Below are 27,767 nucleotides of genomic sequence, written 5' to 3'. Positions count from 1 at the left end.
ACCTAACTGTCTAAATGGTGTGTCCGACACAGTGGGAAAAAACGTTAATAATGGTTTATACTTCATACAACATTATCAATCCAATGACCATTTATTCGTATTCAATACAACCATTTCCCGACCAATCCAATCTTTAACTCGTTGCACTATCCCCGTGCATCAACGAAGGCAGAATCGGCAGCGACGGGGAAAGCGCATATATACCCATCAACCTTGGTTGTGCACTCCAGTTCATCCCATTTACCTCGGTTGGGCTTATCCCAGTTGCCAACGGTAAGACAGTTCTGTCCACGACTAATGTTGTTCAGCTCATCGTGATAGAAGTTCCTGTAGCCACGGTGCGCAAACTCTTTGTTCAACCCGATCCACATCCAACGACCATCGCGCCCGATGGCCGTGCCTCCAACGTAATAGACGGCCGTTTGGTTCCGTGCTTTGGCCATCGCTTTCTCCACCTGGGTCTGCTCTGCCGGCGATTCGATCGAAGCCAAATATCCACCGTTAATGTTACACTCTTGCCACGACTCGAAGAAGTTGAGTGGATGCAAAAACGCGACATACACCTGCTGTGAATAGGCTGCATCGGATGGGAATTTTGTTAGCGGGCTATGCACATTTAGAGCCAATTTCTTTACACTTTAATTACCATCGTTGCTACTCAGCGCTAAGAGCACCACACACAGCCTAAAAAGGAGCGCTTTAGCTACCATAATTGTTACTTGCACTGAGACACCACACTTTCACGTGTATGTGGTAGGCAAAAGCATTTCGAATCTTTACTCAGTACCCTGCTGCACAACGATCGCAGATCCTCTGTTGACGCAGATGGTGTTACATATGCCACTACACATTTGCAAATAAAGCTTGCAACAGTTTGGCAAGGCTAGTATTGAAAAGGAATTTTCCATGAAGCTTTTGGTTGCAGTCAATAAAGCTAATTTCGATTACATAAACCATTGGATAATATTTCCAATAATAATAATACTAATTCCCATATGCATGAATCCAAACAAGGTGCAGCATAATTTGTTCACTAGCTTACAGGAAAAACGGAACATTAACCCAACGCTACACATCTGTTTCAACGGAAATCTTTCGAAGCCGCCACTTGCTCAAACAAACGTTCCTGCTGCGCGTCTCGAAAGAAGTTGCGATTGACGTCAATCGCTGTTCAAATTACACTTGTTTAAAGTGAACTGAAAAAAACCCCTTACCTAACTGATTAAAATTTTCAAACCCTGGTCTGAAAGTGATTGTTTGTTTGTACCAAATAGCTTATCGGAGATGCAAATTACACTACACAAATATTGTTGTCATTGAATGGTAAAACAGTTGTTCAGTTGCATGCTTTTTAAATTGAAAGCGAATGTTGAATTGCGCGGGAAATAACTTGCTAAATTGATTCATACCGGTTCAATCCATTTCATTCATCAATTCCAAACGTTCAATATTTCTTTCATTGAGGTATAATCAACCGAAGTTGTGTAAAAAATCTTCCCATTTTGCGACGATTATTGCCACTCATTTGGATTTACACATGTGCCTTAGTTTTCACTTATTTGGCACCCCCCCCTCTCCAAGGTTCACTGGTGCTGCAAACCAGCGGACAGGCTACAACATCAATGAATAAAGCGAAGAAATCCCCATCAGCAACACTACCACACACTAGCCAACCGTGTATTGCAGCAAAATAATTAACGTTGCAGCTTCTTCGGAAACCTGACACTATCCAAACCACCCGGGCGCGGAACCACAGAACTACTCCCGGGGAAGAAAGTCACTCGCCGTAATGGCCGCACGGTTCACCATTACACGCGACTTGCTCTACAGCAGCAGCAGCGGAAGCCACCGCCCTAATGAGCTACGTGGTGGTCGCCTGTATTGGGAGTAATTTATTTTGAGCAGAAAATTCCAGGTGACCATTAAACTAATTAAACGGTATCCAGGCGCTGCAGCAGCTCTTGTTGTGCAGCTAGCCCATGCTAGGTCTGCTGTCAAGGATGGTGCACAAGAAGGATGTGCAGCGACACACTGTCCCATTCATTCCGTGACACACTCGAGCGACCTTTTTCACTTCTCTTTTTCATCCACCTTATCGTGCCTCAACGAGATTATGGAGCGTTTCGCATTTGGTTTGCTGTCTTTTTTTTTGTTGCTTTTTCGCTTATCCGTTCCTTCCGGCCACAACGTCGCATCCTGTTTATCTATCCGAAAGCGTAAAGAAGTGCTTTCTTTCACAGCACGCAATAGCTGACACTTGCACTAAAGAACGCTGATACAGCATCCAGCTCAAGAGTGTGTGTGTGTGTGTGTGAGTGAGAGAGAGAGAGAGATCCAACGAAAAGGTGGCAATTTTCGCGTTAAGCACTTGTGTATGGTCAAAGTGTCATATTTTCATGGCTTCGTGCTTCAGCAGCGCTAGTCGGTGCAGTGTTTGGTTTGCTCGACCCGTTTGCTGACTTTATCATTATTTCCGGTGGTCTAACACAGAGTTAAGTCGAGATAGAAATCGTATCTGGTCAGCAAAAGGAAGCAAGTCATTTTCCCGTTTTTTAAAAAGGTAATACAATCTTGCACTGCGTTGCAACTAAACTTGTTGGTGAGGTGATAAAAAAAAATCGAACACAAAAATAAACAGACAAAAACTTTACCTTTCTTTGTTTGTCCGACATGGGAAAGAAATATAAGGAAAATACAATACACGGCTGTGGAAAGCTAACTGAATTTCTTGATTTATGTTGGACCATCTTTGGCTTGAGCGCAACGGATAAATAAAACAAAAGCCCCTCATGACCCGGGTCATGCTGACTGCTTCGCATCGCGGTACCTTGGGCTTGTGTTAATATTTTATCACCGCATCCCGTGACAGACACATAAATTAGCTCGGTTCTGCGGATTGCACCAAGGATTGCAGCTTCACTATCGAATAAATCAAGGTGTACGGTTTATCAATAACACGCAAAGAGCATGAGTTGTTTGTGTGGCAGATGGAAGTATAATCGTTATTTTTTGCAATGCTCACTACTAGACACATTATCCAATCATTGCAATTGCAGGGAAATATATATATTTTTTAAATAGTTGTAATGAACTATTACAACATTTGCAATGGCTCATCATGATTTTTAGATATATTGAACAGATATTGAAACCGGTTTTCTAATAAATTTTAACAATAACAAAGGAATAATAGTAATAGAACGGTAACAAAGAACTGTAAAATGTCAACTGTTCGAGGAAAACATTGAAAGTTGTTCAAATTTATTGACTTTTTCAATCATGTACAATTGATACCAAATGAAGTAATGTAAAAAGAGTAAAATTTGTTCATATTTTTAACACATGTCAGACAAACTTAATGATATGCAAAAATAAAATACAAAAGAAAATAAACATCTTCCCCTTGAACAGTGCAGACAGTTCATACATAAATACAACACACATCAAATTATCTCGCCCCAACAAACCCTCGTCATAGTACAGCCAGTTTGGCACCATAAAAATGCCTATTTATTTTCTTTAGCACACATTATTGCCACTTCTGCCCGCACACATTATTGCCCCTCACCACCTCCACGGCCCCCCTGCCGGTGGAGTGGAGTTTCACTTTTAATCAACATTTACCAGCGCCACCACACACCGAAACCTGTTGAGAGACGTCTTCAACAGTGCAAAACGGCAAATTCATCAAAACGGTTAAGCCCTTTGACTGGCACGCTGGCCAGGCCGATGGCTCCCGGGAGTACAGCAAAAGCACCGGTTTCCGGTGGCCAATTCAGCCCGACCTACGGTGCCTTCGCACGTCAATTTTCGCCTTCCATCACGAACGCGAGCCACCACTTGGTGTTAGGGATGTCCTTCCTGTACGACCACAGTACCAGTCACCAGTACGAAATGGCGTCACCATTTTAACTCGATGTACAATACAAACATCGCACACCAAAAAAACACTATCTAGAACGGCAGGAGGCAGGTGGTAAGAGATGGGAACCTGCAAAGCGCCCGTTATGAAATGGAGACGCATGGTACTTCCATCGCCAGCTCCAAACGGGCGTTCGCGTTTTTTTCTGTTCGTCCCACTGGAATTCTTTCTCGAATGATGAAGTAGTAAGTTGCTGACGAATGGGATGGTCGCAGGAATTGGGAACAACAACATCCTAAAAAATACTGACACCAAGCGCCCATCGCCCGGTTCAGTTGCCTGCCCGCGGTTCGTTTGTGGTAGAGAGTTGAGCAACTAATAGAATTTACCCCACGAAAATCCTTACGAATCGTTCTCACTATGTTTGCGGTTGCCGTGAGGAGAAGGTTTTCAAGTTTCTCTTATCGTTTGCTTTTTTTTCCTTCTCACCCTTCTCACACCCAATAATCATCGCTTCGCCGTTTTCGTATCGCGCAGCAAAGCATACCGCGAATCGCATAGCACTTGCGTTGGGCCCCGGGTGTTGGCAAAAAAAAGCTTCGACGCCTGTGCTCGAGAAAATTTATGACATCAACAACATAATATCACTTTGTCCTCAGACACACACACATGCACACTTGCACAAAGCCTTGGTTGGGAATTTATGTGTGCTTCCGGTTGTATCACTCTCACTGCAAGCCTATTTGCCACCTTTCGCCCTTTCCCTCCCGTTCGGTTGTGGTATTTTCCACCTCACCTTTGGCCGCTTTCGCAGATGAAAGTGGATGCAATTTCATTCCTCTCCAAATCGTGCTTGGCAATCGAAAACAATCACCAAACAGACACACATACACATTTGCTCCTGAAGAAGGCACCTGGTTACACATGCAAAAACGTTCGCTAGAGGACGGAGGACGATGACTGGGTAAAATGATAAGACCGGAACAGTATACTGCCGATTATCACACACACATACACAAGCACAAGCACACACAAATGCTAGCAAGGATCGCATTCCGAAAAACACAACACCTCAAATAAAGCTATAAGAGTTCCGGGCGGGCGCACAACAGCGAACCCAGAAACGACCCAGAACGGCATCCAACAAAAACCCCAATTTTGTTCACCACCAACAGCGCAAGATTACGGCGAACAACAGTAATAACTGGGCTTGGTTTAGCAACAGCAAGAACACACACACACAAACACAAAAAAACGCATTCCAGCCCACATAATCCCACACCCCACCAACACAGCCAGGTCAGAAGCGCAGAACACATTGGATAAATATTGGCACTAAAATGCACGCTGCGCTGGAATGCGGCCTGGAAGCAGGGGAACAAGGAAATCATCCTGCCGTCGTCCCGGCCCGGTTTGTTTTGCCAGCAGTCGAAGTGGCCACTGGCTGATCGTTCTAAAATTTTTACCCCGAAACAAAAACGTGAAAAAAACAACAACTCCCGGTCTCAATTACTGCACAGCTCGCAGTGCGCTTGGGTGGTCTATCTCGGATAGCTTCGGATTCCGCTGCAACTGTGTGTGTGTGTGTGCTTGGAAGGAATATTTTGTAAGTGTGCACACAAAACCATTGCACACAGTGGCAGCAAACGGTAACACCGCCATTGTAATGATCATAAAATTTCAGTAAATATTTCAATTTCCGTTTTTTTCCACACACACACACACACACTCTTACACACATTGAATGCTGAAGAGACAGGGAAAAGCGATGGCGGGTTGGGTTCGGCGTATGGCCTAACCGCAAGCACGTTAGTGTTTTAATGTTTCTTCGTAGCGTTGGTTCGTTAGTTTGTTTCATTTTATGCTGCCGCTTTGTTTGCATTTGAGCACTACACTATTTTACCGGATCAAGCATAACAAGGTTGAACGCGCGAAGTGGGAAACATTGTTTGATTATGGAAAAGATGAGCGAAGGGGCTTTCGAAGCCAGAACATTTGCTGTTTTGATAGGTTTCTTCTAGTTACGTAGAGAATAATTTGCTGAAACCATACATTCACATTTTGTATAAATATCAAGCATTTATACTATTATTAGCTAATCTTCAACGAACTAGTTAAGGTGGGCAGCAGTACAAAAGATACATAGCAAAATCAAGCTTATTATCACAGTTCACTGCGGCGACGGCAGAAGCCGTACACGTTCTTTGAAGCACTGGGTTGAAATATTAAAATCAAAGCATTTGAAAACAGTGTAGAATTCGGCCGGCATGCGGAACATAGGGTCAGACCGACCAGCGCTGGAGCTGGGAGCCGAACAACCCGTAGAGTCTCTCTATATCTAAGTGGTCAGGATGGTGCGTAACAGGTTGGATGATAAGTCCCCGGTCTAACAAAGAAAAACACATTTTTTTTTTTCAAAATTCGTTTTTATTATTCAACATAGTTCCCTTCAAGAGCGATACAACGATTATAACGACCTTCCAATTTTTTGATACCATTTTGGTAGTACTTCTTCGGTTTTGGCTCAAAATAGACCTCAGTTTCGGCGACCACCTCTTCATTGCAGCCAATTTTTTTCCCTGCGAGCATCCTTTTGAGGTCTGAGAACAAGAATAAGTCGCTAGGGGCCAGATCTGGAGAATACGGTGGGTGGGGAAGCAATTCGAAGCCCAATTCATGAATTTTTGCCATCGTTCTCAATGACTTGTGGCACGGTGCGTTGTCTTGGTGGAACAACAAAATAACAAAAGTTGCTTGACAAAAGACGCGCTGTCTCACAAACTAATTGACATACAGACGTCAAATTTTGACACGAATCATTTGAAGGTTGGTACTATATAAAAATAATATGCATTTAATACTAGCGGCGCCATCTATGTGTCAGACCGGGGACTCATCAGCCAACCTGTTAGATATCGATGCGATGCAGCAAAGGCGATGATGATTCGATAGAGCCATTTAGCAGACCAGCGATAAAAGAGCACAGTGCATTGCGTCTTCTAACCGAAAGAACCTTTAAGGCCTAGAAGACCTGCCAGGGCTTAGGGCATATCGCGTGAGCTTTTGTTAAATCTCCTCAAGTCGAGCAGCTGAAGAAGCAGTAGTTGGGTTCCAGACTACACACGAATATTCCAAGATCGAGCGAACGACATTACTGTAGACAACCTAAATACACATAGGGTTGCGACATTAATTAGTTGTCCGTATAGTCAGCGCAAGTAGTTAGTTTCCTCTGGCTACAACGTCATCGATATTGCTGTTCAAAAATGCAAACATGCCTCTAGAAGAATGCCCGCGTCTTTGGCATAATTGTGTCGATTAACTGCGGTGCCGCCTATGAAGTAGGTAGCAGTGATTGGGTCACTTGCATCGAAAAAAGGACACACAAAAGCATTCTTCAGTGCAGACAGTCAGGCCGTTGCGATTGCACGCCAAGCAGAAGGTATCGATGTAGTCTTGCAGGAACATACTCCGACCTGTGTTGTGTATGGCCTGACACTATCGCGAGGTAATGTGAGGGTTACATCGTTGACGAATAAGATGCAGAGAAGCGGGCCAATATTGCTTCCTTGTGACACTCCTGAGCTGCTGACTATTTCTTCAGACTTGTGCACATCAATTTTCACGACGTACGAGCGATTCATTAGGTAAGAATATTGCCAATGCAGGAGCGAGCAGGGAAGTTCTAGCTTATCTAGTATATCAAGATGAATTGCGTGCGGTAGAGAATCGAAGGGTCAAATAGTTTCTATAATTTAATTTATGATTTACCTACTATCCCAAACTATGCTTCTTTGAATAATGATTAAAAGCTGTGTTATAAATATTAAAATAATCACCAGTTTCTTTCTTTTGACTGTTTCATCTAATCCATGCTCATATCATCCAAGCTCCCCAGCTTAACCATTTAATTGCCACATCGCCACCACAACGCTGTATGCTCACGCTCACTATCACAAGCTATCGCATCCCATTGCATCTCTCCATGCAGCCAGATTAATAGTACCATGTTCTTTGCAAGCTTCAATTGCACCCACTCGGCTCAGTGGTGGTCAGTTTTATGGAACGGTATCGAGAGCGAAACACCAGGACGAGAGAGACGAAAACGTGATGCAATCCTACCAACTTGCTGTTGTCCCGGGTACTATAGAGGTAAATACAAAACAAAATCCAAACAAGCGAACTAAAAAACACACACACACACACACACACACACACACAGATAACTTCCAGAAGCAAACGACGAGTGCAGCGAAGGGACAATCCACTGAACGGAACAAATCTCCCGCAACGCTTTTCGGAAGGATAGTTTTATTTACATTCTAAACTTTTCCATTTGGCGGTAGCGAACCCAACCGCTTCAACCTTTTCCTTTTCTTCCCCACCTTCCGTTTTCATTGCAATACGTCTGAGCTGTGTTAAGCTGTTGGTTGGCTACGTGTTTTTTTTTATATTCCTGTCCTCCCATTCCGGTCCCTTCGGTCTAATTCGGTTTACTTCACCCTCCCAAAACGGCACAACTTTACCAGTGGAAGTTTCTTCGAGCGTTGTTTTGCTCCCTCGTGCATCGTGTACCATAAAGAGGTGGCGGTGGTGCAACTGTGTTTCATTCTCCACCGTGATAATGAGATATGATGCTGTGAGAAGAAGCCTGCGGGAGGTAAGGAAAAAAACGAATAAAATGACATTCTTCCCCCCCATTCCTGGTTCACTGTGGAGCTGTTTTTCTTCCGTTGTTTTGCATTTAAATTTGTCACACCACGAGTCCAACTAATAAGCGGTCTTATATTACCAGTCTCCACCCCGCTTGTGCTCCACTCTCGGTCTGCTTGATCGAGCAAATTGGGGTTGTCTGCTTGAATGAGGAGGTAGCAAACAAAAAAGCGAAGGAAAAACAACTCTCGCCACAGACAAAAAAGCTCGCAAAAAGCTCACCATACCCTGGGGGGAGGGGGGAGCAATCATAATCGTAGCAGGCGGAAGAAAAAAAAAGCCAAATCTCCACACCCAGCGCTAGCAAGAAACTAAATGGCCTCGGATGTAAGGCCAACCACTGCGCCCCATTTGCCACCCAAACCACCCAACAGGATATGGAAAATGACGATCAGCACGATGTTAGTAGGCAACCACCGCCCACAAAGATCTGGCCCAAGAAAGTGCTTGGTGCTTTCACTGCTGTACCCCGTATCCCCCCACCTGTTTTGGTCGTGGTAAAACGCGAAAAGTTTTCCAATAAATTTTGTTTTTAATTAATTTTAAATTCAGTGGTAATTTTTGTGGCATTAATTTCACAGATTTCCCCCACACAGACACACACACAGCTGTTCGCCACACCACGGAAGGGAATGTTCTGTTCTATGTGTATGTGTGTGTGTGGGGCGTTTTTTTTCCTTCTACTTCTTCTGCGAGAGATTGGACGAATGAAGTGGTTGGAACGCGGTCTGAGTAACCGTCGGTCGGCGTTCCCCGGCGTCCTGCTGGGCGCGTCTCTCAGCGTGGGGCGATATGGTTATGCTTCGAAAATTGGTAAAACCTTGTGCAAAGCCACGGCGAAAACCACGACCGCCGTTGCGGACCTCCCGATGTGCGGGGCGTTGTTCGAGGCTTATGATAAAGATTTCTTTACCGAGCTTCCGTGGGGCGGAAGGTGAGCGGAACCACAGCGAACCGCCAAGGACGATGGACGTACCAGCCACAGGAACGGGGGTACGGGTACGGGCCGGATGATCATGCCGTACGATGATGTATTTTTTTACACTCTGCCCACTACGCGCGAACGTAGTCCACGGAGGACCCACGGGACACGGGTGTGGTGTGAAAAGTAGCATCGTGTAACAAATGTCCGATGTACGCGAGCGAACAGAACAGCGTACAACAGCAACAACAGCAACAACAACAACAACTACAAAAAGAACATTGCTCCGACATGAAGTAACATTTTCACCCGGCTGAAGCCGTCCCGTTGCGTTAGCTTCAATTTTGGAAGCCGCCATTAAACTCATGTTGATGTCCAAAAATTAACGATAAAGCCACACACACACACTGCGCAGCGTAGCGCAGCGCACGTTGGTGTTAGATTGAGGCGGAGAACGTTGACGGAGCGGAGCAAATACGCGAAAATGTAGCACAAAACAGTGAAAAACACTTTCCAACACGTTCGGCGTTCTACGAGGCGCTCTGTGCGATCGTGATGGATGTGGCCTTCCTGCTCAGTCTTTTTTTTTTTTTTTGGCTTTGTGAGGGCTACTGGAAGTTGGACTTTAATTTCGACTTGCTCCCGGGGTGTCCTTCTCTGTTCGTTCGTTGAGGGAATTTAAAAAGTTTCACCTAGGCGAAAATAAACGACCGGGAAACAACAATTTCGCCGCCATCATCGATGTGGCTGACAGGGACAGGGCCTTACATTTGTCCAAATTTATTTTCTACACGCGTGAAATATGACGGAAGTGGGTCACTTTGATTTCTGGGGTGGGGGGGGGATTTTTTGTTTGTCGTTGTTGTTGTTGTTGTTGTTGTGAGCATAAAGAGACGTAAAGCACAGTTTAATGCTAACCTTCAAGTACAGCAGCGTAGCGCTACGATTTATGGCCGTGGGAAGGTGACGAGATCATGTCGAGATTAATCAGTGCGCTGGAAAGTGATTGCGATGTACGACTTGACACAGCCCGCACAAATACGCAATAGAATGAAGCGTTGGAAAATTGGATTGTTTTATAATGGGAATCAAACCCCCATACAAGTTGTAACTCAAAAAAAAAAATATTGAAAAAAAACTCGTTTAAGGCAATTTTATCATTTCTTGCCTAACTACGTTTAATATTTTGACAATCAGACTCATCTTACTACATGTATTAAACTTCTATAGCCAAAAGTAAGCAATTTAAATGAAAATAAAAACCTGTAATAATGTAAAATCAGAGCCCATCCAATGTATGATTGGAGTTAATTTTGTCTTTATATTTATATTTAAAATGCATTCCAGTCCTTGCGGAGAGAGAAAAAGAGAGAGAGGGAATAAATTAAGCGACTTTCTGCTTACTTTTCATCCACTATAGTTTTCCACAATTTGCTGTAAACTGTCCACTGGTACTGCTGGTGCACAGAAACAAACAATGAAAACATTTGCTTTACAATAGCAAACTTGCCTCGGTTTCGCATTCATTGCCATTCCTTCCGCAGCACGTAACAAAACACAAACATTATTGCCATTGCCACAAATCATAATATGATTTCCCCCCTCACTTTCCTGTGCCTCCCGCCTCCCGAAACTGCATTGTGCAGTGCACGCTGTCAGCTGTCCTGCGGCATTTCTTTCTGGTGTGTGCGCGGCGGCGACAATTGTTCTACCCGCTAGGCTCATCGGAGTTCCGCTCTCGCTGCTCCGTTTCGGTGCAGGAAGTGCTAAAGAAAACGCGAAAAAGGGGAGAGGTGGGAGAAAGGGAGCAAAAAACTTCCAGCAACATGCCGTTGGCAATTTTCATTTATTGTTTTCACTGCGTACCCCCCGTGGGAGTGGCGAGGAAAACAGCCAAGCAAGCCAACCAAAGCTAGCTAGCCGTCATTCGGCTGGTGCAAGTAAAGCTGCACTGCTTGGTTCTCATTCCGTTCAACAAAACCGCACCATGGGTTCTTCTTCCTTTCAGACACACGCACACCCACACAAATCAACGCAAGAAAATAACTTTTTTTCTCTGTTTGCTGTTCACTTTCCGTCCAGTCCCGAACGGAAAACGAAGACGAACTGCCCGAATCAGAACGGACGATGGCACGTCCACCGCTTGCGCAAACAAAATATAACCGTTGGCGAAACAGTGCGAAAAGCGCGAAAAGAAGGGAGAAGACATCGTCTTTGCACATAAAACTGTCATATTAGAGAAGATATTAAATCGTTCGTACTTGTCACGGGTGTGCACGCGCGCATCGCCCTTTTCCCGGTGCAATTAGAGGCGGATGCATCAGCCAGCTGCTGCACCCAACTCCCCCCGGTGGTGGATATTTATGGCTTTAAACTTTTTACTTACGCTACTTTTCTTTTTCTCCCTGCGCTTCTTTGTGGCTCGGGCCCAATGTGTATGCCAAGTGTGATTAAAAACAAAAACCGTCTTTTCCCTCTGGAGAGAGAGAGAGTTCGTTTTCTTCGCAACGTCGCAGTAAAAAAAAACACGCACACACACCAACACGATCCTTGATTACTTCTACACTTTTATTTACGCTTTAGTTTCCACTGTCCTCGGCTTAAACGTACGTTACACAATCTTAAATAGTGACACAATGGGAATAAAATAAGGTAAGCTTGTTACCTTCGCGCCCGAAACGCACGCGCATCGTACACGGATCGGACCTACGGATGAACAACAGTGTAGGGTGATGGAACAGTGTCAGCAATGAAATATGGAATGCGGGGGGGGGGGGAGAAGGACCAAACTGTGGCAACGGTTTGCTTGGATGAATTAAACTTCGCTTCGAGCAGGCTAGAAGAGTGACGGTGGCGTAGTTGATTAAGTTAGCCGTTAGAGCTCATTTGTGCGCCATTTTCGCTCGCACGCCTAGCCTCCTGTCGGTGACAGTTGTGGAAATGTCCCTGCAGTTTGTCGTTCACCAGCATCCACATCGAACAGTTTTGTTCTCCAGGCTACGAAATGATGCTCTCCTCTCGCCGGCTACAATGTAGCGTAAAGGTGGGATGGGCCACCCATAAGACGCCGAGAAAAAAAAACTCCAATCCAATTTCCACCCTATTTCGGAATCGTTTCGGAAACCAGGCAACGGAATGCGTTCCCAGGAATGCTAACGGCGGTGGGATGCAAACGGGAACCGGATTCAGAACGGGGTTGCGGAGCAGAGGTACGGTTGATCGGGGAGCGGTAGTTGAAGCGAAGATAAGCAACACACGCAACGCTCGCACGTTATCAGTGCCCTCGGGAATGTAGTCGGGTGGTGTGGGATGGATGGCCAGGCAAGCAGTTCATCGTTCGATTTTCGGCCACAAGTCGGAACTTTTGTGTGTGTGGGTATGGGGTGTGTTTATGTGTTGGTGGCATGACAGTGATTGTTTAGTTCTTGTTTCGTCCTCCCGATTGCAATTTGCCACCCTGCAGTCCACCGGCGCCGGACGGTTGGTAAATGGCGTTTGGATTTCCCTGAAAGCAAATCGACGTAGGTCGTTTGGTGCACAAGGAGCAAAAGAAGAAGAAGAAGAAGAAGAAGAAAAGAAAAAGAAAGAAAAAAGGGCGGGCATTGGCATGAGATATTGTATACAATGGTGTGCATTAATGTGTTAAAATGCTAGAAATGTTTTCATAGGCGATCGATCATCTAAAAACAATCCTTACATAAACTTCATCAACGCAAGACATGCTTTAGAAATTACGAAGAAACGTAAACCACAAAAAACAGTGTAATAAAAAAACATAACATGAATAAAACATAACTAGCTTTTTGCATACTTTAAGGCGCTTCATGTCTTAGAAAATTCTATTAAAAAGCTTGTGAGCGGCCATATTCAATTCTATCCTTTAATCCTTTGATTCTTCCAAATTGAATATTATGTGATGTTATGGTACGTATTGAACAGCGGATTGCATACCTTGAACCACTGCTCTTTAGAGTTTGCCCCCCAAACAGTATGCAATTCACAGCACCAAACGTACCAATTAATCGACCTCAGCCTACGCGATCGTTTGCTCGTTTATTTCAAGACAGATCTAGATTGTATCGTTATAAAGTAATTATTTCCCAGACATACCTTGCCCTGCTGCTGCTGCTGCTGCTGTTCTGGTTCGTATTCCAAGGGCAGCGGGGTCGTTGGCACATCACAGTCCTCGGTCGGTGGCACGACACAGCGCAGACTGCGCCGATCGAACACCAGCATGGCGGGGCAGCGCTGCAGCCGCGGGTAGCCACCCTGACACTGCCAGTAGCGATTGCAGGACTTGCCTAGCGGCACGTTGCCATTCGCATCCTCGTTGCAGAGTGCTGTAAGTACGGTGGGAGGTACCATGAATGGCGAAAGAAAAAAGGAAATACATTAGAAAAACAAATCTCTATCGGGTGCAAGCTTTGGCATCCCTTCCTGAATTTCCTGCTTTGTTAATAGGGAACCTTCCTTCAAACGGTTTTGATTTTGTTTGCCTTTTTGTCTCTCACACAATAAATACCGTAGCACTTACTTTTAAATTTGTTCAAACGACATAATCGGAAACTAAAACGAACGAATTCAAACCTCGCTCGTCCTCGGTCGTCCGTGTGTCCGTTCATTCTCACGTCCTTTCTAACAAATTGTCACCATAAAGCCCTTTGCCGTTGCCACCTTTTTTGTGTGTTTTGTTTCCCCGTGCAATGGGTTATTTGTATTGCACGTTGTATCGTTTCGTCTGAGTGTGTGTGTATGTGTGTGTGTTTGTGTGTGATGTGTTACGAAAAACGACTGGTGCAGGTTTTATTTTCTTTTACTTACGGTGCTTCTGGCATCCATCAACGTTCTCGGGCCAATCGCAGCTGTGCGCGTTCTCGTTGTACAGCAGCCCACCGATGCAGAGCTGCTCCGTCGCCGTACCGTTCCAGCAGGTCCAGTACCGCGTGCAGGACGTCTCGTGCCCAAAGATGCCGTACAGCCAATCGCAGTGCTCCGTCGAGATTGGTCCGTCTGGCAGTGTCGTAGCGGAGAGGTTTAGTTTCGTATTGTCCCAGAGAGAGAGAGAGAGAGAGAGAGAGAGAAGATAGGCAGCAAGCATCGGTGGGGGGGATTAAAATTATCGCCCGTCCAGGCAGCAACGAACACCGGACATACGGTTTCACCTCCTGCAGCAACAAACCCGAAACAACAGGACAAACTTTGCACCCGGTCATTACGCCCCCTTCTGCTTTAACCCGAAACGACACTCCGACACCGACCCAAAATGTGCCTCCGGGTTGTCGTTCCTACACACGGCGGTGGTACAGTAAAGTTTTCGGTCGTCGATTTCGCATTGAAAAATCCCCCCCCCCTTCCCCCCGGTTGCGCTCTCCAAGGGACGATTCCTCGCCATTAGACGGTACGCCGGAACATAGCAAAAAAAATACCCTCCCATTGCTGGCGAGGCACGTCCACACACAAGTGCACACTTCAATTTTCAGCTCTTTTGTTGCAACATCGCCGAAAAACCAACCTTTTCACTACCACCGAACGGACCACCCCCACACTCTAGTGTCTGTTGTCCATGTTGTTCCTGCACACCCCCTCCTCTCCCACCAAAGACGCGCGCGCAATTGAACAAAGACTATCAAAAACCGAGCTCGATTAAGTTTTGAGATCCCGCCTGCACCCAACTCTCACCTGAGAGAGAGAGGGAGAGCAGCGCTTGCTTTGATGCAGTTAGCGTGTACTGTACCGTAAGTACTGTTTTGAGGATACAGCGTCCTTCCTACACCCGCCGTACTCCTCCTCCTCCTCCTCCTCCTGCAATGCTGGACCGATAAATGAGCGGTCCCGTACAGGAGTGTACACTGAACTCCTAACCTCCCCTTTGATGGAGCTCTGCTAATTCGGAGTTCTGCTGTGCTGAGGCAAAAGGGTGGCCCGCTTCATGTTACGGCTTCATGGCAGTGCTGCATAATGCCCGGCGAATTGGGTTAATTTGCGGAAAATGCACCGGCAAACTTTGTTTCACGTTCAAGAGCTTTTACTTTTCTTTTCTATCGGTTCTTTCTTGTTGTTGTTTCGCGCTGCCATTCCGGTTGGGTTTGATGTTTTTAACGGGCTGGGGCACACTCATAGTGCGCTACGATTCAACTCGATTCCGCCCGGGTTCGCACTTCAAAGCGAACGATTGTTGCAAAGTTGTACCTTGGGCCGCTTTCTTCACCGTGGTGCAACAACAGTCAGGATGTGTTTTCTGTCTCAGATGGTTTCGTTTGTATCAAAAGCGGGATGCTGTACAGCACGAAACCAAAATAGGGCGTTATATTATGAACTATACTTCGTGGAATAGTGGCAAGTTGCATTCTGTTTTCTGCATTCTTCGTCCAAAAACACACATCACGCCAAAAACGCCCAAAAGTTATGCAATCTGTGCAGCAAAATTACCCTTTTCGACGTTTTCCTCCTTACATCTGCCTTTCATCTCTCTCACTCACATACGAATACTTACTTGCCAGTTGCTTGCCGTCGCAGTAGTTCGAACGCCACGGGTAGTCGCAGCCCTCCGTGACGCCCCGGTGCTTGCCGGCGAACACGAGCCCGTTCGGGCAGTCGTACAGCTCCGGCTGGTTGTTGATGCACTCCCAGTACCGATCGCAGTACGTCACGTCACCGACCACCTTCGACTTGGTTTTGCACGGGTCCTCCTGGTCCTGGCGCTGTCCACTGGCGAGCCCTGTTTCAAAGACGGATATAGCGCGTTAGTAAGGTGAGTTTGTCGGTTGTCGGTTTTTGTACACGCGCACACTCACACACACACACACAATGTTGTTGCTAGTTGGATGAAAGTGAAAAACCCCGTAAACTATTGCATTCCACTTCGCTCGCCTAGTAAAGTACCTGTTGCCTCTGGCCGCGTAAGCCAATAAAGTCACCGTGTCGACATGCGAAGCGAACAAAACACCCCCCTAAAGCTCCCTCGTCACGTCGGACGACTGCTTGGTTCAAGTTTCTTATGTCACACGGTAAGTTTGAGCCAGCCGCTGACAGACGACGGCGGCTCCGAACGAAGGCAAGGAAATGTAAATGCAAATGAAAACACTGTTGCAACATAAGGACGCCACACTCGACGTCGATCTCGTGCGCTGATCAGCCCAACAGTGTACCGCTGACAGACAGTGTGGCGGGCGGATGGAACAGCTCGCAAATCCACGACACACACGCACGAGCGCGAGACAGCACAACTTTTAATTACATTCCAATGTAATTGAATACCGTTAGCGTGGGGCGAAACTAGGGGGCAAAACCCGCGAGTAAACCTTCGCTTCCTCGTGGTGTCTGTATGCTCCAACGGACGGTGTAGTTGTTGCTAAAGTGAAACTTTCCTTCCCGGTCGGTTGATGAACTTAGCTTGACGAATGAAGAATAAATTTAGTGCACGATAGTGCTGTGGCGGGTGGCACATTTTGACAGCAAGTCTTTCACAATAAAGGCATAAAGTTCACAGACGGCAAGCGAAGGAAGGATAAGCAGAGCACATCCTTACACTAGAAAATCATAGCCCGCTTATGGTTTAAACGTTCACGGTTTGCCTGACTGTTTTCAGACTAAACCCACTTTTGTTTCTTCGACACAACGTACAATCCCGTTTCATGCTATCTATTTCTGATCGATCCAGTCAGCGCAACGGCAACGGGCAGCCGAAACCAATCAAATCAAAAACAGCCTACAGCGGCTACCGCCAAGTCGCCGTTTCTAAAGCCGCGCCACTAAATGCCACTCTGTCAATTCAATTTCACCTCGTCGAATAAACAGCTCTGATTGGAAAACTTCATCAAAAACTCCCTACCCTGTCCTGTCCTCCTAACCGTCCGTCCGACCCGCTCTACAACACTTTGCCCACAGCCCAGGCCCGTGATTGAACTGCCACCTTCACCTGCACACAGCGCGCGCGGACAAAGAGCTGCAAAAGCTGGGGCTGATTATCCGGCCGCGTGTTGCAACACGTGCCAGACTTTGGCGTGCTGGCCTCGGCAAATCGATCCCAGGCTCGTCTCCCGCTTCGTCCGGGCTGGCCGGTCGTGAGAGCATTTGCACAAATTGAATCGCACACAACCACAACCGACACACGCTTTGTTCGCTATCCAACGCACTCCGATCGTTCCCGGGGCGTACTGTGTTTCGATTCTTTCACGCGAAATCGTGCAATCACACACCCCGTACCCGTGGATGGCATGCAAGAGGGCAGCGAGAGCAGAAGAGATAATTAATTCCTTAATACTTTAAGCGTTTTAACGGACGGTTCGCACGCCATTTTACTACGGTAAGGCACGAACCCGACAACCCGACAGGTGGTCGGATTTCACGCGCAAACGGCACCGTCTGGCGCGGCCCCGGGGACCGTATGTTCCGGCAGCATTTGCGCCCTTTCATCATTCGCCGCCATTCGCACTGAATTGGTGGATTTGTGGAAAGTGAGCGCTTTACGCGCGATAACATAATGTAAATTCCACATCTAGCGTTGGTGGTCGGCACGGAGGTCTGCGCTCGGAGTTCCGACCAAAACCATTGACCAATCCTTAGCCGCTTGTTCGCCGGTCCCATTGAACGGGCGCTGTAATCCAATTCGAGCGTAGCAGCACTTCGATTGCACTTAACACTGGCGGCACCGAGAAAATGGTTTACAAAAAAATCAATGTCCTTTACACGTTAAATTAATTGCATTAAATTTTAACACTCACATTCACCGATCGAGCCGGTCGAGGCTCGTGCAAATGTGTGCTCGCCCTGCCAGCCCTAGGGAATTGCAGCGAAGATGGAAATCTTCTCGATTTCTCGTCCACTTCCACTCCACAAGCTGAAGTACAGTAATTAATTCGATTATGATGGAAATATGATTTCACATTTCCACCTGCCCGCCAGCCGGCGATGATTGAAGCCGCCGACCCGCACTCAGCAATGGCAATAAAATGGATCCCTCGAAAGGGGGTTTGCACGACTACAGAAGGCAAAAAGAACTGGCACACACAAACCGCTATTCCACCGAGGGAAGCAATGCGTTCATTCTAGCTGTATCCCCCGAGAGCATGTGCTCGAAAGCCCTCCGCCACTACTAATCCCTAGTGGAAAAGGAGCCAAGAGAAAACAAAAAAAAAGCGAACCCACACAACCGGAAGCGATCGGAATAGGTTGTCGTGGTGCCACCGACAGTAGCAAATCTATTTATAATCCCATTTTTTGCCATTTTCCGACACCGATTGTGTTGCCGTACCTTTAGCGCCTGGTGCCAGTAATTCAGCGCTTTCGCCCGATAAACACATTACACGCTTTCTATTTGGCACAATTAAATTCAATCAAACCAACCTGATGGCTGCAACCGGAGGCCATTTTTGTGTCTTCCTTTCTACCCGGAAGATGCGCTCAGTGCTGCGAGCCCGAAGATGGATGATGTTGAAGCGACTAAAAACGTCACAAATTTAATCCCTATTCCTTTTGCCAACGGTGCGCTAAAATGGACTGTAAATTTAACACTCATTATCTCATACACACACACCGGAGAAGGAGCTACATTGAAGGCAAAGTCACAGCAGCATCCATTAAGGAGACTTTCCCGAAAGCACTTTCCACCGTTATGGCGTGTGTAAGATGCTGCGCCCATCGAAGCCTACCCGATAATTAAATTCATAAATACGGGCGGTGGTCGGTCGGTCTCGGCCTTCGGGAGTTGCGCTCGGTCTAAATCATGCCATTCCTAGCGGGCATGAAAAGCCTTTGTTTGCTTAACGTTCGTTTCTTATCATTTGTCGCTCTTTTTTTTTTGTCGGTTTCTTCTTTGCAGCTCACTCGTCCTTCGGCCCAACTGGCAGCAGCAAATTCGATAAGACTGATTTCTTGAACGACTATTGCAAGCAAAAATGACTTCCACTTTCACTCCACCATTTTCCGCCAACGCCCATTACCTGGCTTCTTCCGCTCCGCTGCAGGCGAACCAGGTGAAACAATTCGAATTATCGTTCGACGCGCTTTTTGCTCTCCATCCACGACGCTTATCTCGAAACGGTTGTCATGTCGTAAATCGCTCGTTTCGCATTATCCCCCGGGCGCGCCCCGATGGAGGCGTCCGGTCATTCACGCGCGATGGAGCAGCCCGGTACCCGGTACACCCGGACGCCCGACACATTCGCGCTTATCGTGGATGTAAGACTTTGCTCCCGGGGCACTCAAAGCATGGCGCCATAAAAATTCACTACCACCGGTGGCCAGTTTATCTAATTTACCGCTCCCCGCTCGATCGCTTGCCTGAATGTTAATTACTGCGATTTGTTCAACCGTTTGGGTTCAAGGTTCATTCTTCCTTCTTCTTTTCCCTTCCTTCCTTTTCGCGCGCTCATTTTGCTTTAACTTTCCCGCGTTTGTTCTAGCATATCTCTTCTTTTTTTTTAAAAAAGGTGATTTCTATCTCCACTGTCCACGGTTTGGTCATCCTAATTAGACTTCGGGGTCGAAATTGCAAACTGTCAGAACTTTATGCGCATCCGAAGCAACACATTTCCATCTCCACGGGGCAGGAATCGGCTATTCCGACAGGGCCAGTTATTTATACGGTACGAAACAGTAACCAGCAACGATCCAAAGAGAGCAAAAAACGAGCAAAAAAAAAAACAAAAAGAGAAAACAGAGAAAAATAGCTTTCTTAAGCGAATTAAACCCCATTGTTTGGTTGTGTATCGTTCCGCTTCAGCCATCGCGTAGCGAGAGCAAGTTTCAAAGCAGGGAATTATTCTACAGACTGTATCCCTCTTGCCCATCAAATCGCCCTCGAGGGTAACATTCAACTGCCAGTTCAAAACAAACAGAATGGCACTGGTTTAACTTAGCCGTAAGTATTATCGGCTATCGTTTTCGGCAACGGAACACCTACCCTAAATTTGCTCCCCTTTCCCCTTATATCTCGTAGATCAATTATCTGCACTACAAAACAACAGTATCAGTTCCATCTGTCTGCCATCAGTGTACGTGCGATCCATCAAAGCAAACCTTCTCCGATATAATTATAAATTATGATGAGCTAAAATGTCCGCCTGGGACTCCGCAAGCAAAAGGGGGCACCGGGCATAGTCCCAGTTTATTGCACCACAGGTAAGCGCCTCTAACTGACGGCACAACAGACATGTCTGCCAAACGCGTTGCTGCTCCTAGCAGTGTGAATGTGAAATTGAAATTAAAATAATTATACGAATTAAAACGCTCCACTGCGACGCTTGAGACTTGGTTGGCTGGTGCGCACGAGAAGCGTCCGTGTGCCGTCCCCAAATGGTCCCGTTGCGGTGATTGAAGCCAAAATGGAGTCGGCCCAGCCTGCTTGCTTGTTCCGCTTGCCCCACAGCTTCCCCGTTCAGCATAGTTGCAAAGATTTCGGCAGTTATAATTGGAGAGTCGAGACCATAGCTTTCTTCCTCTGCAGGAAGGTCGATAAAGGAGAAGCGATCCTATATACATACTTGCACACACAACAGAGGAACCTCCCAGCACGTACCACAGTAATGTTCTCCCCTCTCCCCAGGCAACGGTGTGTGTGTGTGTGCCACATTATGAAAAGTGCTCATTACATTAATTAATAGTGCAATCGTTAGCCTCATCGCGAGACTGCATCGTTTTAGGTCGGGATGTTGGGAAGCGCAGTAGCAATTATGATGCTTTTAGAATAATTGCTCTTCAACTATTTGTGGATACAAATACAGTAAAACTCTTTTTTTGCAAGTTTAGATACTCTAGCAACACGTAAAATGTAAAACCGCCCACCGGCAGCTGCACCAACGGCAGTCGTATTTCTAGCGCAACAATTGTAATATTTTAATTAACCTGATCGTGGGCGTAATGATGAGCGCTAACAACGGTCTATTGCATCTCTCCCGGAAACGGCAACGAAGCGGCAGCGCTGTTTTCCCTTGCTTAGATACACCAAAAGCTGTGGCATTGCAAAGCGAAACAACTGCGCTCACCAGGAAAGAGGCAAAACAACATCAACAACAACAAAAAACAATCCCGGAAGTAAAAACCCATCTCATTTTCATTGCTTACCGCAAGGTCCTGATTAATTAACCCAACAGGCAGCAAGCGATCCGAAACACTAACGCAAATAACTTTTCCATTACCGCCGGCAGCCCGACCCGACCTGCTGGCACGGCGCGACCACCATCTTTGCGATTTGCTGTGCGCTTATCTTCGCACTCGTTGCGCCAGCGCTTGTCGCCTGCACTTACAATCATCATCTGCGGTTGGGAATTAGCAAGTGCTCACTAATGAAACCGCCGCTTACTCACACACCAGCAGCACGGCAAGCAAGCGAAGCACGGAACCACTGTCCCTTTGCGTGGTTGAGTGCGGCAAAATTGCGGCGTGTGGGCGCAGCAACGGAAAAGAAATGTAAACTTTTCAAATACACAAACTGCACCCAGTGTGCAATTTATGCTCGGTAAAGCGGCACTGGCAAAACCTTCCACATGCATCGCTTATCGGTTGAGCCCACACTCGATTGCATACCTTGCAGGCGCAAGAGCTTTATACCAAACTGTGCGGTCGGGAGCTGTGTATTCATTACAGCGTCTTAGTACCCCACAAAACAGGATCATTTCGATCACCTTCTTGTTTCTTCCTCTGCTTCGCTGCCCGTATCACACACTATGCACAAGACACACCGTTGTGCCGTCGTCTTTCAAGAGCAACGGCAAAAAAGTTTGCGTTTTAATTAATTTCTCAATAAATAAGTTTCGTACGCCGGGTCAAGGGAGAGGTGGGGCGCCAACGGGCATTTGCTGCGTCGGTAACCAATAAAAAGCTGTAATTAATTACAGCCAAAGCGTAACACTGACCATCCTCCCGGGCCGCCCGTGGGCCAGGATGCTCGGATGCGATCATAGCAAGGATAGGACAGGGCAAAGTTGTGCCGTTTTGCCTTCCACGATGACGCCCAAACCTTCCCAAAAGAAAAAACCACAAACCGTGCGAGGTGCGGTACCGTCCTGGGCACGGAATGGGACAGTTTTGGGGAAGAAATTCTTAACCCTCCCCTCCCTGGCAGCCACAACGAAGTCATGCGGTTTCGCAAAACTATTCACCATGTCAACGGGTGCCACAAGTGCCAATTTTCTAAGGTTAACTTTCGCACTCTCTACCCCGACTTCCTGGCGTTTTCCCGAGCGCTTTCCACACATCTTCTTATCAGCTAACTTATTAAATCCGATTTCGTTAACTTTCTTAACCCATGAACGCTTGAGCATCATCCCAGTGCATAGCGATGGGTTTGTTTGATGTGGTGACTGGTCCGACCACTAACCGGGGCTTGTATAAAAAGGATAAGATATTTCTCAATCTTTTACTGCAGACGACCGAAGGTACCTTGGTGCCCGTTTGGTGTGTAGCAACGAGGGAGGGGGGGAACAAAAACCACACCTCGGAACGGTTCACCGAACATTGGTTCATTGTTCGATGGGCGATGGTTGAAGAAAGCTTTGATTATTCTAATTAGATGCACAATATAAAGAAGCTCGGCTGTTGTTTCATTACGCACCAGGGAGCTAACAGGGCGGCCATAGTCAAGCAAAAGAAAGCTAATTTAAGTTTGAACATTTTCACATTGATCTTCGTATGATGTCGATGATTTTATAGGAAAATCTTTGGTTCAATTCCGAGACAGACCGTTTCGTATATGGCGACTCGGCGATTTGAAGATCCCCATTCACATAACGTTATTGTAATAATTAACGAACTACTAGACTCATACACAGGATCCATCCATTAAATGCATTTTCATTAAAAGGTGCATTGCCACAGCATTACGAGTCCCGTTTCCTGAAGCTTTTAAAGTAATTAATTACCACACCGCAAAGCTTCTACTTCCGTATATGCACAAACCTCTTTTTAAATCCAAACAAGCTTCACAAACCACTCTGTCCAATGAGATCGTCCAACGCATTAACAAAAAAAAAAAGAAGCTTCCATCCATCCCATCCGTTCCGTTGTTTACCCGTTGGTGGTGAGATTAAAAGAAAACACACCTACGGCAGCGTTCAGCAAACTTTTGCTCCTCCTGCTCACCACGAAGGGGTCCCAGGCCACACTAAGTCCCTTGCAGTTATTTCAAACATTTACACCCGTAAGGCGAAACGGTGCGCACCGGCGGGCCCAGGCCTTAGAACAATTGCGTAGACGCGTAGGCGCATTCCCTTCGCCGCAGCAACAAAAACAACAGCTCATCTACACGGCTAGGCCATGGTCTGGCCATACAGTCGGCCGTAGCAAGGTAGCACAGGACCGTACCATACCGTGTGTGCCTTTCTCGTGCGGGGTAAAATCAACCAAAACATCCATTCCACGCCAGCACGCCGTTCTCGCTCTGCCAAAGGCGAGCCCAGTGCCCGTTCTCGCCATGCATGACCACCGCACAAGAATAGCACAAATATTTTCCACGAGACAGCCAAAGTTTTGCCGGTAAATATTTGTACATTATCAAAGATTTTCTACACCAGCCGCACCGGGTTGCCGCTCGCACACGCACCGACCAGTCTAGTAAGGTTGCCGGAATTCGTCCACCCACTTTGGGCACTTTGCTGATGGGCCACCGATGAGATGACTACGTATACTAAGAGGGGCTAGGGGGACGTTTTGCGTACGGAAACCTCATCAAAAGGTGTCCCCGGGAGTTTGATGAACAGGGGAACAGAGACAAGAACCCTATCATATACACACACACACACACGAAACCGTCCGTCCGTCCGTCCAGTGCTTGTACCAGTAGCGGCAACAACTATCATCAAGTGGTACATTTTATTGGACCAAAGAAACCCCGTCAGCTCGGTTTCGGCCTCGGTCCGAGAAACGCATCAAACGCTCCTAACATTTAGATGGCCGAATGGCAGACCCAGCAGTACAAATATGAAGACACGCACGCGTCCCAGCATAATAACAATTTCGGTAAAACTTAATCAAACTCGTGCATGCAACTTTGCCCCATACAGTGGACAGCTGTACTGCGTGTGTACATGTGTTCAGGTTTAAGGGCTAGTCACCGCTTTGTTATCTTGCATAACAGTTTATGGAAAAACATATTTACCTTAAACCCACTGATTCTCTCTCTACGTGCCGGAGCAAAGTGAAATGTCATAAAATCGACCACCTGCAGGGCAACGGGCAGGCCAACGGACAGTGGGTGGAAGAAGGAGAAGAGCATAGTCCGGGAAAGCATATATGCGTGATGCGTGCTGTTTGCGTGCAGGACGCAAGCCAAACAAGCCGAAGGAAACTACATAAAACATTTTCAACACCTTAGCAACGGTAAGCTGCAGGACGCTATTCCTCGAGACGATCGTCACATCGACGGCCGTCAAATTTCGTACAAACCACCATTTCCCGGTACTGCTGCCACCCATGTGTGCCCCGTTCTCTGTCGGACAAACAAACGCGTTATCAGCACCACATCATCGGTAACCGATGGTAACCCTTCTGTGCGTTGCAAAAACCGACCCCTTCCCCCAATTTAATGATGCCACTCGTTAGTTGCTACCTTCCGGAAAGAAAATATGAACTGAAAAGCAAGTGTGAGACGAGGAAATTTGGACAGGCAACTATGGTAGATGATGTAGTGTAGTGTCCCCGTTCCTGCTAGCACGCACGTTGATGCTGTCAGCGAGGATAAACCATGTCACGTTTGATTGCTTTTTTGGCTGAATGGCAGTAAGGCCGCTTTGCTTTGAAAAGCCCATCAGCAGCGTTTACAATATTTTATCATCCAATTTTAGGGCCATATTTCGCTTCAGCATTAAGCAAATTTAGGCCCATTGTTTACCCATACCAAGCTTCAGCCGGAGCTTCAATAAAACTTGTTTACAATCTTACATCAACCAACTGTCCGATTTAGGGCAACAGTTTCTGTTCCTACAAAACCATAACCTCAATCCGAGCACACCGCCCTGTAGTTGGAAAAACTTTATTAATTAAACGCCCGGCCCAAAGTGTGTTTGCAGTGTGCAGGGGGACTGTCAAACTGACGGTGAATGCTCGAGACGGAAGCGTATTTCATTGCTTACTATTACTAACCTGGAACAATCCCAAAACGATTCGTCACAAAAGTCGCACGCTTGCACAGTAGGCTATTACCGGAACCGCGCTAAAACCAACACACAAAACCCCCACTACCGGATAATTCCACCAGCAGCGAGTAATTATTTTGCACTCGACAGCAGCAGCAAACCACCCAAAGCCCCATTTTTTCACCCCCAAGCGACCAGCGCCGCAATCAAAAACGCTGTACTGTGCTGTCTCAATTCATCATCGTTTTCAATGACGGAGGTGATTATAAAACTTTTCCACCCAAAGTGGCAGAACTGGCACAATCTCTTTCCGTTTTGCAGCAACAACCAAAAAAAAAGCTGTCTCCAAAAATCTACCAACAGACCCAGTCAGAAATAACAGCTAAAGAGGAAGAGTGTTTGTGTTAAGAGGAAGAAAAGCACTGTTGTTATTATTATTTCTGCCTTCTCTTAGGAGAATTATGACCGCACCTCTTTTTTGACAGCACTCGAGCAAGCAAGCATGACAAAGAGTGCACTAACCTTTCCCCATTCGCGGCTACACTGTAAAGTGTTGGCCCACCCCTCGATGCTTCAACGACGACGAGTGTCTGCATAATTATCTCAACGATCAATAAAGGCGAAAATAATAACAATAACCACGAGCATTAGGCAGACATTTGCCCCCCCAAAAAAAAACCCCCCGCGACGCAGGCAGCAAACTCAATGAGTCTCCGTTGTCCTCAGGAAAAGCTTCACGGTATATTGGTACGCGCGTAGCATTAAAAAGCTTTCCAGTCGGTCCCCCTTGCAAGATGCTGCCCACATTTCATCTTTTGGACAGATGTGTTTCCCCCTTCTTCTTCCTCTGGCCTGTGGTCTAACTTTTTAAGCCGATTTGAAGCCGATTCGTTAGAGACTTTGTGGAGCAAGCTTGGTTTTGGGAGGGAAAAGGACAGCTCCATTATGTTCTACAATTCGGAGTGGACTAGTTCCAAGAAATCTTCCAGGTGACGCAGGTGCTTGTCAGTGTGGTTCAGCCGGCCAGCCAGCCAGAGTGATGGGCGCGATTCGTGCTTATTCTTCAATAATTCCCACAAAAACCGGTCAGGCCACAAGGTACTGCTGTCGGGAAAATTCTCTCCAAAAAATCACACCTTTTTTCATTTGCAACCCAGCGCACAAAACATAGACTCCATTTTCAGGCACAGTTCACGCGGGCTTTGAAGGGCAGTGCCGGAGACAGAGAAAGCTGAGGGAGAGGTTGCCTCGCTTCAACACCATCCAACAATGACTAATTACCATATTCCAAACGGGCATACCGAAACGGCCATTCGGGCAAGGCGAGTCCATTTCGGTGCCGAAACACTTCTCGGACGGAGAACTTCCCTCCACCCAAATCCCACCGGGATCAACCCGTAACTGGATCGGATTTGTGTGTATGTCTGTATGGTATCTGTGTATGTGTGTGTGTGTTTAGCATCACCTACGGGTTAGCATATTTCAAGGATCATATTCTGCCCCGTTGTGCTGGAGAGTTTAAATTAGATTTAACCACCAGACCAGCTCCCTACGTCCCAAACAAACGCACACACTTTCTCCTTCCCTCTCTTTCACTCCGATGAAAGTATGTAGAGTGGAAGCGTGTAGAGTGGGATGATCTGCTGAAAAGTCCGTACTGCCGAGCAACGGGCATATTTATGTTAATAAGACAAACTTCAATAAATTTCAATAACTTTCACAATTATGAAATGTATCCTGTGGCGAAAGTTATGGCCGACCACTGGCAAAGCTCGGAACACGGAACCTCGTCTAAAACCCATTTCCATTTGGGGACCACACACATCGGGCAGTGGGAATGGCGACGCAGGGCCGGCAACAAGCACAGCGGTAACAAAGGATAACAAGTGCCCGCACTGGCCGCACATGTAAGGCCCGAAATATTGCTGATTCGAGGTGGAGAAGACTGTGGCCCAAACCCAGAAGGAAGATAAACCGTTTCACCGTTTACTTAGTGTCGGTGGTCATCACCCCGTCGCCACCCTAGCAGACCGGTCGGCGGTGCGGTTGCCGGGGATCTTGCCGCCTCCCAGGTCCCACCCAGGCCAGTTTTGCGTGCAGCAAACGAACCGGCAAACCCGTCGAAATTGGATTGGCTTGATGGCCGCCGGAGCGTGTAGCCTCACTGTAGGTGTCGCGAGAGGTGAGAGGGAGAGCGATG

General features: G+C 46.8%; 2 protein-coding genes across 3 annotated transcripts in view; both read right to left on the bottom strand.

Moving 5' to 3' along the window:
• Positions 1 to 146: 146 nt before the first annotated feature.
• Positions 147 to 710, bottom strand: LOC120897777 (perlucin-like protein). Its single transcript, XM_040302865.1, has 2 exons — positions 647 to 710; positions 147 to 577 (listed from the first exon to the last, which is right to left on the bottom strand). The coding sequence occupies exons 1-2, from the start codon at positions 708 to 710 to the stop codon at positions 147 to 149; spliced, it is 495 nt and encodes a 164-aa protein (XP_040158799.1).
• An 11,333-nt stretch (positions 711 to 12,043) lies between these two features.
• Positions 12,044 to 27,767, bottom strand: part of LOC120896901 (protein obstructor-E-like) — a 36,961-nt gene continuing 21,237 nt past the window's right edge. The window contains exons 3-6 of one of the 2 annotated variants that reach the window (XM_040301411.1): positions 15,991 to 16,215; positions 14,319 to 14,507; positions 13,608 to 13,837; positions 12,044 to 13,002 (exon numbers count right to left, since the gene is read on the bottom strand). In XM_040301411.1, coding sequence (XP_040157345.1) covers positions 12,916 to 13,002; positions 13,608 to 13,837; positions 14,319 to 14,507; positions 15,991 to 16,215 — 731 coding nt within the window. In that variant the 3' untranslated portion in view covers positions 12,044 to 12,915. The remainder of the gene's footprint in view (positions 13,003 to 13,607; positions 13,838 to 14,318; positions 14,508 to 15,990; positions 16,216 to 27,767) is intronic. The other variant, XM_040301412.1, reaches the window with a different exon arrangement.

This window comes from Anopheles arabiensis, chromosome 2 (assembly GCF_016920715.1).
Source record: "Anopheles arabiensis isolate DONGOLA chromosome 2, AaraD3, whole genome shotgun sequence".
Lineage (NCBI taxonomy): Eukaryota > Metazoa > Arthropoda > Insecta > Diptera > Culicidae > Anopheles > Anopheles arabiensis.
The sequence above is the reverse complement of the archived record's forward strand: the minus strand, read 5'-3'. Positions and strand labels throughout refer to the sequence as shown.